This window comes from Notechis scutatus, chromosome 6, assembly GCF_049901735.1.
Source record: "Notechis scutatus isolate UNSWTSFEM ecotype Mainland chromosome 6, rNotScu1.2, whole genome shotgun sequence".
Taxonomy (NCBI): Eukaryota; Metazoa; Chordata; class Lepidosauria; order Squamata; family Elapidae; genus Notechis; species Notechis scutatus.
The window spans coordinates 72,217,570-72,231,472 of record NC_142014.1 but is presented as its reverse complement, the minus strand read 5'-3'; the positions used below and the strand labels follow the sequence as shown (position 1 = coordinate 72,231,472).

Below are 13,903 nucleotides of genomic sequence, written 5' to 3'. Positions count from 1 at the left end.
AGATGTCTAAGTTTATCAACTGCAGCTGCAGAAGTATGTCTGTTCCCAAAATGTCAGCGATTAAAAAGCAGACTTGCAAAGAATAAAATTTAACATATGAAAGTCAATCCTAAATCCATGTTCAGAAAAAGAAGGAAGTTCTTTTTAAGAAAAATGATATGGTCATCAGAACACTCTGCTGAAAAATTAAAAGGCAATCCAAGGTTAACATTTCCTACGTCAGCCAAGATTTCCTCAGGGAAGTGTCTGCAGTACATTTTTAATCCCTCGATTTCCAGTTCCAGCAGCTATAGCAGATTTTCTGCTCTCTTTTCGCTGATTTCAAGACAACCCTAAACTCAGTCAAACCTGGTTAGTACAAACTGAGGATGATCAGGAAACCAAGGGCTACAGTTAGGTGCTGAAGCCAAGGTAGCCATGATTAGCAAGCTACTTCTGTCACATTGCCAAGAATATATATATATATATCATATACATCATCACAAAATCTCCAGAACAGTAAAACCTACAAACTTGAAATTTGGCACGTATCTTTCTCTTGGCTTCTAGGTGCTCATTAAGAAATGATTTTTTGAAATGACCATCAGATCATTAGTATTTCGTATATGATTATTAACACTCCCCCTCCCCATCTGAAAAAAAATCTGTTCCAAATGCAAAACACAAGCAGAGGAGTTTCACTTTCAGTTTTAGTTTCACAGCACCAAGCAGCTTTAGTACAGAACAGTTGAGCTAAGCCACGCCCAGGCTCCTTGCTGTCTCCTTGCTCACGCAGAAAATACTGTTTCAATTTCCAAACAGCCCTCAACTCTCTCACACACTGACAGGACGCTAGCCAGATGAATACCAATGGATGCTGGTAGGCAGAGGCAGAGTTTTTTTCTCCTCTTATTTTCCTCCCCAAAAACCAAGCCTGACCACATAGTTTCGTAGTGAAGCACGAGTATCGAGCTAGTAAATCATATTTGTATACCACTGTAACATGTTAGGAGTCCTGATGGTTAAGAAGGAATTCACAGGCTCGATTTGTATAGCTCTCACTTTTTCTTTCCTTGAGGTAGAATTTTGACATTTCTTTCTTTGAAACCTCGCAGTAGTCTGATACAGATTAACAGAGTTGGAAGGGACCTTGTAGGTCATCTAGTCCAACCTCCCATACACTCCATAAGGGCAGGGACATTAAATGTTAATGTTATGTTTACATCTCATGCAAAAATAGGAAGGACAGGATAAGAAAACACTGAATCATTTCCTTCTCAGAGGTCCTAATTGAGGAAATGTGAAAGCTGACTTGCCCATTTTTTAAACCTGTTCCAACGTTTTGGGCCCCAGCCAAACTGAAGAGGAAAATGTTCCTGATTCTTTTGTTAAGTGAATTTTGCCCCATTTTACTGCCTTTCTTGCCACAGTTGTGAAGTGGATCGCTGCAGTTCTTCAGTTAGGAACACGGTTGTTAAGTGAATCTGGCTTTTCTTGTCAGAAGGCCGCAAAAGGTGATCACAGGAGACTGCAATCATCATAAATACAGCCCAGTTGCCAAGCATCTGAATTCTGAGGATGCTGCAACGGTTGTAAGTGTGAAAAATGGTCATAACCCATTTTTTTCAGTGCTGTTGTAGCTTTGAACGGTCACTAAATGAACTTTGTAAATTGAGGACTACCTGTAATCCGAAGATGCACATTCAAAAGGGGAGAGAGAAATTGCTCCCATTGTCCCTGAATGTTCCCAGCAGAAGCATCCTTCACAATCTGCCTCATGAGACACAAGACAATTGTGCTTTATAAGACTCCAGAGAACATTGCGGTGAACAAGGACATACATTCAATTTCACAGCTACTAAGATGGTTGGCTGAGCAGGTACAAAGATAGCCAGAGAAATGATTGACGCCTGGGAAACGGGCTCCTTGTCAGTCAACAGCAGAGGTGGATATTGAGCAGGTTCTGACCAGTTCTGCAGAATCGGTAACGGAAATGGTGAGTAGTTTGGAGAACCGGCAAGTATCACCTCTGACTGGCCCCACCCCCATCTATTCTCTGCCTCCCATCGAGTCCCAGCTGATTGGCTGGGTCTTCTTTTGTTGCCCTGCCCAGGAGAACGGAACTGGAAAACAGGTTAGTGGGGTGGGGAGGGAATGGAGATTTTGCAGTATTCTTCCCCACCAAGCCACACCCACCAAGCCAAGCCACACCCACCAAGCCAAGCCACACCCACCAAGCCAAGCCACGCCCACCGAACTGGTAAGTAAATAGTTTTGAACCCTACCACTGGTCAACAGAAATGTTGATTTACCACCAGCTTATCAGGTACTTAAGAGTCGAGGATTTAGCAGCACAAGGAAACAACAGACAATGACTTATAACTGGCCATCAACACCTCCATCAAGAAATAATTTAAAAAAACACATATAACCATAAATGCTACGCATAGAATAGCCCAAAGCACGCATTCTGGTAGAGAGAAGTTCTCCAAGGATGAGCTCCAATATGAGTCCCAAAGCTCAGAAGACTAAAACTCTGGTCCTGGTGATCAACCCAGATTGGATCCTGCTTAACCTCAGTGCACCCCTCCAGGTCTTGATTGTCCATCGCCCTCTTTATCCTTCCAGGAGAGTTTCCCACACTCATCTGAACACCCCTGCAGGCGTTTCTGTTTTAGCAAACAAGCCGTACCTTGAAAGAGTTGGTCATGGGTTTTGCAGCTGCCTCTGTGCATCCATCCGCATAGTCATTTTGGCAACCCTGCAGTGGACAAAGGACAACGCTTTTTTAAAAAAAAATCAATCAAATTGAATCAATGCTCTGAAGTCACATTCAATGTACTCTTCCAGCAGTTTGCACCTGTTCAGGGAAGGTTTGGGGCATTCGGGGAGAAATGGGGCGGTGGATTAGAAGAAAGCTTGAAAACAGTAATCTGAGATCCAGAGCTCATAATTTTACAAGAAAATCTGGTACAATCAGCATTTGGGACTCCTGAGAGAATAAATCCTGCTTTGCCCAGTTTTGGGATTCTCAGTAGAAAAACAAAGGTACAATTATTTCTGAATTAAAAAATTAACCATTAGTTAAGAATTGCTTGCAAGTCCACTATTCTACGTTGGTCCAAACCCACTGTGAGGACCATATCCAGTGGTGGGATTCAGCTGGTTTGCACCAGTTGGGTTGTTAAATTGCCCCCGCCCCACTATCGAAGTGAATCCTGGGCACTGCGCTGCAATGGAGAAATGGGCAATGGAGCTGTCGGTGTGAGGGAGGGAGCAGGCCGCTTTTCCCCTTCTCCCTGATCCTCCTCCTTTGACTCAGCCTACCATCCTCCCGTGATGGGTAAAATGAGGACCCAGATGGTTGGGGGCAATATGCTAACTCTGTAAACCGCTTAGAGAGGACTATAAAGCACTGCGAAGCAGTATATAAGTCTCGGTGCTATTGCTAAGGATATCCACCTTACAGTGATGACTCTGTAAAATGTTTGCTTGTCTTCCAATCAAGTATTGATGCATCAGTGATATTATTGGATCATGTTCTGTTAAAACAAGCCAGTTTCTTTCTTTCTCTTTTCTTTTCTTTTTTTTTAAACTTTGATTATGTTATAAAATAAGATACAAAATACAAAAGAAAATAGGAAAACTGTGAGGGGAAAGGAGGGGAAGAGAAGCGAGGAAGAGCTGGGAACAGAAAAGAAAGCACTGACTTCCGACTCCCTCTGTTGCAGTATAATAAAGCATTAACATCAAACCACAACATTTTTGCTTTTTCATAGTAATATAAACTAGCCATTTCTATAAACACATAGCAGTCTAATCGGTAAAACCCCAAATTCTCATTTTTGGGTCACAGGCTTGTTTCAACTCCTTCGCCAAACTTTTGGAAAGTTGATCCTGCCCAGCCAGCATCACACTGAGACGTAAAGGGCTTGTTTAGCAACTTCTGAAGTTACAATGCACTGAAAAAAGTGTCTTATGACTGTATTTCTTCCCGGGGTCATGTGATCAAAATTCAGGCGCTTGGCAATTGGTTCCTATTTATGACAGTTCCAATGGCTCGGGAGTCATGTGTTCACTTTTTGTGACTTCCTGACAAGCAATGTCAATAGGAAAGCTCCAGATTCAATGAACAACTGTGTTACTATCTTAACAACTGCAGCAATTCACTTAAACTGTAGCAAGAAAGGTTATAAAGTGGTGCAAAAATTACTTAACAAATATCTCACATAGCAACAGAGATTTTGGACTCGGTTATGGTTGTAATTCGAGGACTACTTGTACAGTCTTTGCAGATTGCCTCCTCACAATGTACAGTAGTTCCTTTAGTTGCACTTCATGTGTTATATAAATGTGTCCATTATTACTTATTCACTAGACTATGGATAAAACAGACTGCGGCTTAGCACAACTACAGAATTTCCTTGATTGCTATAGCAGTATCTCAGCTGCAAAAAAAGAAGCTTCGAGGAATTAAAAAGAACAATCACACCATCTGGGTTGCATGTCTATCTTCTAATAATAATAACAATTACAATAATAATCCACCACAGATTCTCAAGCAGATAAGTTTGCTGAATATATGAGTCATGCAAGCCTATTTTTAACTCTGGCTGAACAAGCTTGTAACTCTGCGTGACCTCCTGGGAGGGGAATCTGAAGACTTGACTAAGGAAGATTTTATTTTTATTTATTTATTTATTTATTTATTTTTATTTGGTTTGTCAATAGCTTACAAAATAATAGGTATAAGTAAAAACATAGTCATGAATACATGGATACATATAAGAAAAATAAAAGAAACAATAGGACAGGGATGGTAGGCACATTGGTACGCTTATGCACGGCCCCTACAGGCCTCTTAGGAAAGGGGTGAGGTCAATAGGAGACAGTCTAAGGTTAAAGTTTTTGGGGTTTGGGGAAGAAATCACAGAGTCAGGTAGAGTATTCCAGACATTGATCACTCTGTTGCTGAAGTTGATGCATCCAGATTTCTTTTCAAAGCAAAACCCAGATATTTTTTTCCTTTAGCCCTGGCATGAAGTCTGCGGAGGAGACAGACAAAATAATAATACAAGGGGACCCCAAAAGAGTGTGCCACAATAAACACAACAGCACTGGGCAGTTTGCAGGGCTTCGGTGGCAGGCAGGAATCTGCGATCGTGCGCGGTTTCTGCCTGGGCTCGCCTCTGGAGCGCCCCGAGCCAGCTGGCTTCGGGGCTAAGCCACCCCATAGAGGTGGTGAAGACGAGGGAGATTCCAGCAGGGTCAAGGAAAGCCGCATCTTTCCTCCTCATTTGACTAAACTCCCTTTCCCGAAGGCGGTAGAGCGGCGGTCAGAAATGGCTGCCTCAAAGAAGCACTCATCCGGAAAAGAAAGTGCAGGAGGAAGTTAAGAAGTGAAAGTTTTGGCTGACCGGGATAAGAAGCAACAACTAAGGTATCCTGGAATTTAAATTTCAAAAAAGATACATCGCTCCCAAAGAAGATTCGGAAGCAGCGAATGAAAGTGAAAAGGGAAAGTTTTGTTTTTTTCACTCTCCTTCCTTACGTTGACAGCGAACAGAGATGAATGAGAAATCGGAAAAATCCACTTTGGCATCAACAGGTAATTAAACTAGAAAATTAAATGCCAAGGGGACAATAAAGATTTCTGTTGTAAGTGGGAAGGGAGAGGAAAAGAATAAGAGCAGGATTTGGAAGGAGGAGGCTGCCTGGAATTCAAAGAATCTAAAGTTAAATCTTAGCAGGACTTCTAAAAGATACATTTTAACTGGAACTTTGTAACTAAATAGTAACCCCAGGAAGAGAAAGTGAAAAAAGAAGAAAGTGTTAAAAGAAACAGCTTGTGTGTATTTGGATTGCTTGGTGACTTTGGGACTTCTGGAAATTATATTTGAAGGATTAAAAACACTTGGGTGGTTGTTTAAAAAAAACTTTACAATGGCATCACTTGTGGATGAACTAAAAATAGAATTTAAAAAATATAAAGAAGAGGAACAAGAAGGGAAGGGCTCTCTTGGTTCCGTTTTTCAATTCTTAGAAATGGTGATCTGTACCTACAAGAAACTACAAGAAAAGACTGTGCAACAAGAAGATTGGGACAAAGAAGAAGCCATCTTTAATGAACAAGTAACTTTACTTGGGGAAGAAAGGGGAAAGAGGGGAAAGAGAACGGAGAATTTAAGACCTAAAAAAACAACCAAAAAAGGGAAAAATAAGGTGAAAAGTGGATATAATGTTAGAAAGCAACAGAAAAGGGGAATACAGAAGAGGGAAATGGAAGTGGAGAGACAAGGGGGTAAAAAGGGGGTAAAAGGGCAGAGAGAAGAAGCAAGGGAGGAAGGAAGGGAAGAGAAGCTACAAAGGTGTGAAGCAAGATGTAAAAAAACAGGACTTATTCAGAGATAATGGGTAAAAATTTAATTGAAAAAGTGATTCTGCAAAGGTACATAAGATTGTATTGTTATATTTGTATTAGAAATAATGTTAGAAAATTGGAAACAACATATGATTAAAAAGTGGGCTAAAATACTTAGTGTAATTCAGTGAAACTTTTGTGAACAAAATAAATGAAATGAAATAAATGAGAGAATTGAATTAGGAAGGAAAGGGAACATTTTAATGACACAATGCTTTAAAATATAAGTGACGTGGGGGGGGAAGTAACTATGGAAAGTTTATAAGTGTTCCCATAGAAGCACGATACTTACTTGAAAAGTAATGTGTAAAATGTTTAAGATTTAAATGAATATTAATATTAATGATAGAATTGAATTGGTATGGATTGTTGTTTTCATTATATTATATATTTATATATTTTTTCTTTTTAAAATATAGTGTGTAGCTTTAGAATGTACTAAGCAGAATCCGAATGGAAGTTATGTATTATATTAAGTGTTATAATTTTAGGGGAAAGATATAAAGGCGTCATACTCCAATCAGTGATTACAGGAGAAATTTTGTTTAATGAGAAAAGATAATAGACAGCTGAAACAGGACAGACAAAGAATATAAGTATAATGATCTGAATTGAGATGAAATAAATAAAATAAAATTAAGAAAGTTAAAAGAGGGGAGAAGCTATATAGAAAATGTAGAATGGTAATAAGATATGGAATGGTATATAAAAATGAGCATGAACTTGAATTTGTGTCTGTACGAAGAGATGTAACTGGGGATCAAGCTGCTTTCAAAAAAGATGTTTTATGTTTTTATGTTTTGTTTGTTTATGTTTGTTTTTAAAAATCAATAAAAAAAATTTCAAAAAAACAACACAATGGCACTGGATAGATTAAAAGCTCCTGCCAGCTGAGACAGGAGAGGCTAAATTGGAGTCCTTGGTGCTCTCTGCATTTGGTTGTTTGCAGACTTTTCATGACCAGCCTAGGTAATATCATCAGTGTTAGTGAATATGGGATTTGTCCCTCTTTATAGTTAAAGGGACACGGTGGCTCAGTGGCTAAGATGCTGAGCTTGTCGATCAGAAAGGTCGGCAGTTTGAATCCCTAGCACCGCGTAACGGAGTGAGCTCCCGTTACTTGTCCCAGCTTCTGCCAACCTAGCACTTCGAAAAGCATGTAAAATGCAAGGAGAAAAATAGGGACCCTTTTGGTGGGAAGATAACAGCATTCTGTGTGCCTTTGAAGTTTAGTCATGCCAGCCACATGACCACGGAGATGTCTGTGGACAGTGCTGGCTCTTTGGCTTTGAAACGGAGATGAGCACCGTCCCCCTAGAGCCGGAAACGACTAGCACATATGTGCGAGGGGAACTTTTACTTTTTACCTTTTATACATAGTACTTTGACCTGTCAGTGTTGGTGGGCATGCGATTTTCTCCTTGGTAGGTCCTTGATTAGGGTATTATTTATATATAAAACCCCACCCTGACCAACACTTTCAGGGCAAGCTACACAGGGAACAAACCCCACATCACCAGCACTGATAATATATTAACGGTATAATGAAACATCTGCAAGCAAACAATCAAGTTCAGAGAGCACTGAGGACTCTGTAATTCAATCCTGAATACTGTGATGGAACATAATTTGGAATTCCAGGAAGGAGGGGCTGCCTCCCAGAAGGAAAAGAGGCAGCAGAGCTTGGAATGTCTGGCGGGCAGGAAAAGAGCAAAGACAGTACCTCCCTAGCAGTTCTCAGAGTATATTCTATAGTTATGCAGATAGTTGCTTTAGTCTGGCAAGATTCTGTCTGTAGGCAAACAACTGTAGGAGATGCCCAGACTGAGCCCGAAGGAGGCTTGAGGAAAGCCTCCGGAGCCCGGGGAGAGCAAAAACGCCACTTCCCACCATGCTGTAGGACACTGATTAGGCCACGCCCACCATGGCCACACCCACCCAGCAACCAGGCAGAAAACCCTTTGCTAAAATTTTTGAAGCCCACCCCTGAACGTACCCATGTGCTACCTACTACCTGCATTGCTTCATCATCCCTCCCTTCCTCTTCTACCCCATTTTGTTCATATAATGGCAGGAATGGATTATAGAATTAGGCAAATCCTAAATCTTTCAAAGCATCTGAATGATTAGCCAGAATCGTAAAGTATATCCAGCCGGAGTGTAACAGAAGAAGAAGGAGAAAGGAGAAGGAGGAAGGAGGAGGAGGAGGAGGAGGAGGAGGAGGAGGAGGAGGAGGAGGAGGAGGAGGAGGAAGAAGAAGAAGAAGAAGAAGAAGAGAAGAAGAAGAAGAAGAAGAAGAAGAAGAAGAAGAAGAAGAAGAAGAAGAAGAAGAAGAAGAAGAAGAAGAAAAGAAAGAAAGAAAGAAAGAAAGAAAGAAAGAAAGAAAGAAAGAAAGAAAGAAAGAGATAGATTGTTGTTTGCAGATGGAGGGTTTCAAGATTAATTGGGTCAGGACTATTTCTTATCGTAGCAATACATCCAGGGTCTTCAAACTCAACAGCTTTTAAGACTTGTGGACTTCAACTCCCAGAATTCCTCCTCCAATCATGTTAGCTTAGGAATTCTGGGAGCTGAAGTCCACAAGCCTTAAACTTGCCAAGTTTGAAGACCCTTGCAATGCATGTTCTCCCCTGTAATTTAGGATTGAAAGAGTAATTATACAAGATCACGTTCCTGGTGGACGAAGCAGGAACTTCAGTGTTCCATATTTATTTTTTGATTTGTCAATTGTTTACAAGATAATAAGTACAAGTGTATACATAGTTGTGAATATATGAAATGGGTACATATAAGAAAAATAAAAGAATAAGAGAAACAATAGGACAGGGACGGTAGGCACGTTGGTGCGCTTATGCACGCCCCTACAGACCTCTTAGGAAAGGGGTGAGGTCAATAGTAGACAGTCTAAGGTTAAAGTTTTTGGGGTTTGGGAAGAGACTACAGAGTCGGGTAGAGTATTCCAGACATTGACCACTCTATTGCTGAAGTCGTATTTCCTGCAATCAAGTTTGGTGCGGTTTACTTTGAGTTTGTATCTGTTGTGTGCTCTTGTGTTGTTATGGTTAAAGCTGAAGTATTCATTGACAGGTAGGACATTGCAATGTATGATTTTATATACCATGCTTAAGTCGGACCGAAGACGGCGTAATTCGAGTTTTCTAGTTTTAGAATTTCGAGTCTGGTGGCGTAAGGTATTCTATAACGGGTAGAAGAGTGGAGAACTCTTCTTGTGAAATACTTCTGGACTTTCTCAATTGTGTTAATATCACATATTGCAACTAGATCAAATTCCCAATATAGCCATAAGCCTCACTAGGTAACTTTAGGCTAAATCTTGCTCTCATCAGGGATTTTGTAAGGCTAAAAAGAATCTGGACTATATTTGTCATTGCTCCAGGGAGGAGCGACAGGATTCCAGACAATCAGTGGACAAGCTCTGTGCTCCCTGACCATTCATGTATACTCCTTGAATTACAGAACTACAGAAGAATTACAGAAGAATAGAATTGGGGGCGACCTTGGAGGTCTAATCTAATCCAACCCTTTGCTTAAACAGGAGACCTAATCTCTCCTTAAAAGCCTCCTTATATGTCCTTCTTAATACGCTCTGGATAATTTTGTATTTATCTGGCTCTTTGGTACATTCCCTTCCTTGTAAATTCTCCACAAACAACACAATCTTTTTTTTAAAAAAAAAATTAAAACTTTGATCCACTTCACATGCAGACTGGCCTGGAAAAGGAAAGTGAGAGAGATTAGCTGTGTTCACGTAACATACTGAAGCAGGTCAGCTAAATCCTAATGACGGCAATTTAACTGTGTAGTTATTTCTTTTTTTTTTATCTTGGCTAGTTTCCTGTGGCTCGGTTAATGGCACAAATCAGGCCATTCGGTTAGTCTAGGACAGCAAATTGTATAAGCCTAGAAAATGGATTACCGCCCCCCCCCCTGAGTTCACTGAAAATGTATGAAATTGTATTTCATTTATTTAATTCATTTATGTGTATTCTACCATGTCTGTCTGAAAATTAGTAGAAGAAGCATTGGATGTGGGTGAGGGCTCAGTTAGTGATTGATCCAACGAACTCATTGCCAAGTGGAAATGGTATCAGGGATTCCCTTGTCCAGTCAACTTTTGAAGTATTAGGCCAGAGTCACATTCATTGTCAGAGTTCATACAACATGCTCATTTTTGTTTAGGTTGCTGTATGTTCTTACCAGCAGGCTATAGTTTATGGATCAGTGTGCAACTGTACTTTCTAAGTACAGTTTCTAAGATAAGCTGGGCTTAAGCCAACTATAGTAGAGTATGCTGTATGGCTTGCCAAATTACGGTTGGCTGAATTAATGATTTGTTTATAACAACTTCTGCCTGTTTTTCATTAAAATTAATCCGCAGTCTGGATGCAACCAAACAGTCCAAAATCAGTTGACTTCACATGTTATGCTATCTTAAGCCATAGTTAATAAACCACAATGATTCAGGATCAGGGGTGGACTGCTGGGGGTTCGCAGGGGTTCAAGAGAGCCCCTAGCTAAGATTCTGTGCAGTTTGGAGAATCCCCAAATCCCACCCCTCCCTACCCTTCCCAGGAATCCCAACGTGGCCTGTTTTGGATGCAGGTAAGTGCAGGGCGCGCGTGGAAGCTCAGGGAGGGTGAAAAATGGGCCTCCCAGAAGTTCTGGAAGTCCAGAAACGGGCCCATTTCCGGCTTCCAGAGATCCTCCGGAGTCCATTTTCACCCTCCCAGAGGCTCAAGGAAAGCCTCAGGAGCCTGGGGAGGGCAGCCCTCCTCCCCCCGCTGTGGTGCAGGAGGCCGACTAGGTCATGCCCACCATGGCCACGCCCACCCAGCAACCGGGCAGAGAACCCGTTGCTAAAAAGTTTCAAGTCCACCCCTGTTCAGGATCCAATCTGAGGCGGTCACCGACGCCAAAGGTTTATCCTTCCAAGCTTTTGGGCTCATGCTGGAGCCCATCCTCAAGGAACTTCTCTCTTTTCTTCAGGATGTCAGAAGCTTGGAAGAATAAACCTTTGGTCCCCATGACTGACTCAGCTTGCACCCTGAGACATGATCCTGGGACATGTATATTAAGACCAGTGGTGCATTTCAAATATTTTTTTTACCACCGGTTCGGTGGGTGTGGCTTGGTGGGCACGCTTTGCGTGTGCGCCAAATGCATACTTTGCGCAGGCGCAGAGGTGGTGCGTCTCACCTCCTGCAATCCTGCACTCTCCCTGTCGCTTCAGCAGCTGACGCGCAACAATCTGCTGCGCCGCGCAAAGCAGCTGTGCTTCAAAAGCAGGGAATAAAGGACAGTATGGGAGCCCCGGTGGGCGGGTGGGTGGGCCCAACAGCAGAGCAGTGGATAGAATTGGTTGGTTCTCCGCTGCTCATCGGCACTAGCGGCCTGGCAGTACCGGTAGAATACCACCATTGGTAAAGACCCAACCCCAAGCAACCACCTTATGGTTTTGTAGCAATACGGGAACAACTTTTGTCCTGTACACACTAAAGACCATTCTTTTCTTTTTGACTGGAATAAAGAAAGGAGCTGTCGATATCGGTTCAAAGAACAGTTACTGGCTTATTTTCCAAAACTATACAACAACCTCAGCCTTTGTGGGTTCTCGGAGCGATCCCCTCTCTTCCTAGAGTCACTTCCTTTGTGACCGCTGGGGACAGGGGAGGTGGGAAAAAGAGCTGAATGGCCAGATAAACCACTTCCACCCTTGTGATCCAGAGGCCAGAGCTTCTACTGACTCAGATGTCGGATGTAGTTTTCATTCCATGGTTTAACTGTCGTATTGTTTGCCAGGAGTGACAATGTACAAATCCCGTTTCCTGTGGCACAGATAATTCTCTCTTTGTGCATGCATGGATGGCAAACAAAGAATTCCATTAAATGCAGATGGAAGACCTGCAACTGTTTGGAGTTTACAACCGTCACCATTTGACAGAACAGAATAATAGAATGACAGAGTGGGGAGGGACTTTGGAGGTCTTCTAGTCCAACCCTTGCTCAGGTAGGAAACCCTATACCATCCATTCCAAACAAATGGTTGTCCAGTTTTTCCTCAAAAACATCCACTGTCAGGGCACTCAAAAAATCTGGAGGTAAGTTGTTCCACTGATTTATTGTTCTAACTTCCAGGAAATTTCTCCTTAATTTTAGGTTGGATCTCTCCTTGATAAGTGTCCACCCATTGCTTCTTGTTCCTGCTTTCAGGTGTTTTGAAGAATAGCTTGACTCCCTCCTCTCTGTGGCAGCCCCTGAGATATCAGAACATTGCTATCATGTCACCCTAGTCCTTCTTTTCATCAAAGTAGACTCCAGAAGCCGTTCTTCATATGTTTTAGCCTCCTGTCCCCTAATCGTCTTTGTTGCTCTTCTCTGCACTCTTTCTAGAGTCTCAACATTTTTTTTATATCATGGTGACCAAAACTGGATGCCATATTCCAAGTGTGGTCTTACCAAGGCATTATAAAGTGGTATTAACCCTCCATGTGATCTTGATTCCATCCCTCTGTTAATGCAGCCTAGGACTGCATTGGCTTTTTGCACACTTAATGGATTATTTCCAACAAGCACAGCCAATGAAGAAGTCAGCAGTGGAAATAGTCAGTCATGGTCATGCGTTGTCCTATTTAACAACCACATCTCTTATCAGCAGAGTCGCAGGTCCCAATTATGGTCATTAAGGAAGAATTGCCTATACCAGGGGTGTCAAACTCGATTTCACTGAGGGCTGCATCAGGGTTGTGTTTGACCTCAGGGGGGCGTGGTGGGTGTGGCTGGGGTGGGCATGGCCAGCTTGATGTCACTCGTGTCGGGGCACTTGTGGCGGCCCGAGCACTCACTCTGCCAGCAAAAACGGGCTCCCAAGCTCCGTTTTCAGCTGCGACGGCCTCCTGCAACCTTCTGCCAGTAAAAATGGGCTCCCAAGCTCTGTTTTCAGCTGTGACAGCCTCCTGCAACCCTCTGCCAGCAGAAATGGGCTCCCAAGCTCCGTTTTCAGCTGCGACGGCCTCCTGCAACCCTCTGCCAGCAGAAATGGGCTCCCAAGCTCCGTTTTCAGCTGCGACAGCCTCCTGCAACCCTCTGCCAGCAGAAACAGAGCTCAGGAGGGCTGCAGGCGGCCCTTCCGAGCTCCGTTTTCGCTGGCAGAGGCACCGCAGGCCAGACCTTCATTGTTTCTAGGGCGGCCTCGCAGGCTACATCTAAGCACATCGTGGGTCAGATCCAGCTCACAGGCCTTGAGTTTGACCCCCCTGGCCTATACTATTATCTACAATGATAGTTGGGTGATTTTAAAGACAGTAGGACTTGGAACAGGAAGTCCTCAACTTAACAAGTGACCATTCGAAGTTATAACTGCGCTGAAAAAGTGACCTAGGATCATTTTTCACACTTATGACCACTGCAGCATCCCCATGGTCATGTGATCAAAATTCAACTCTTGGCAAATAACCTGTATTTATGATGGTTGCAGTGTCCCAT

The 13,903-nt window shown here is 42.5% G+C and overlaps 1 protein-coding gene across 2 annotated transcripts in view; it reads right to left on the bottom strand.

Moving 5' to 3' along the window:
* The window catches only part of BCAT1 (branched chain amino acid transaminase 1), a 51,554-nt gene that overhangs the window by 25,107 nt on the left and 12,544 nt on the right, over positions 1-13,903 (bottom strand). For both annotated transcript variants that reach the window (XM_087968764.1, XM_087968763.1), the window contains exon 2: positions 2,672-2,740. In XM_087968764.1, the coding sequence (XP_087824890.1) occupies positions 2,672-2,740 (69 nt within the window). The remainder of the gene's footprint in view (positions 1-2,671; positions 2,741-13,903) is intronic.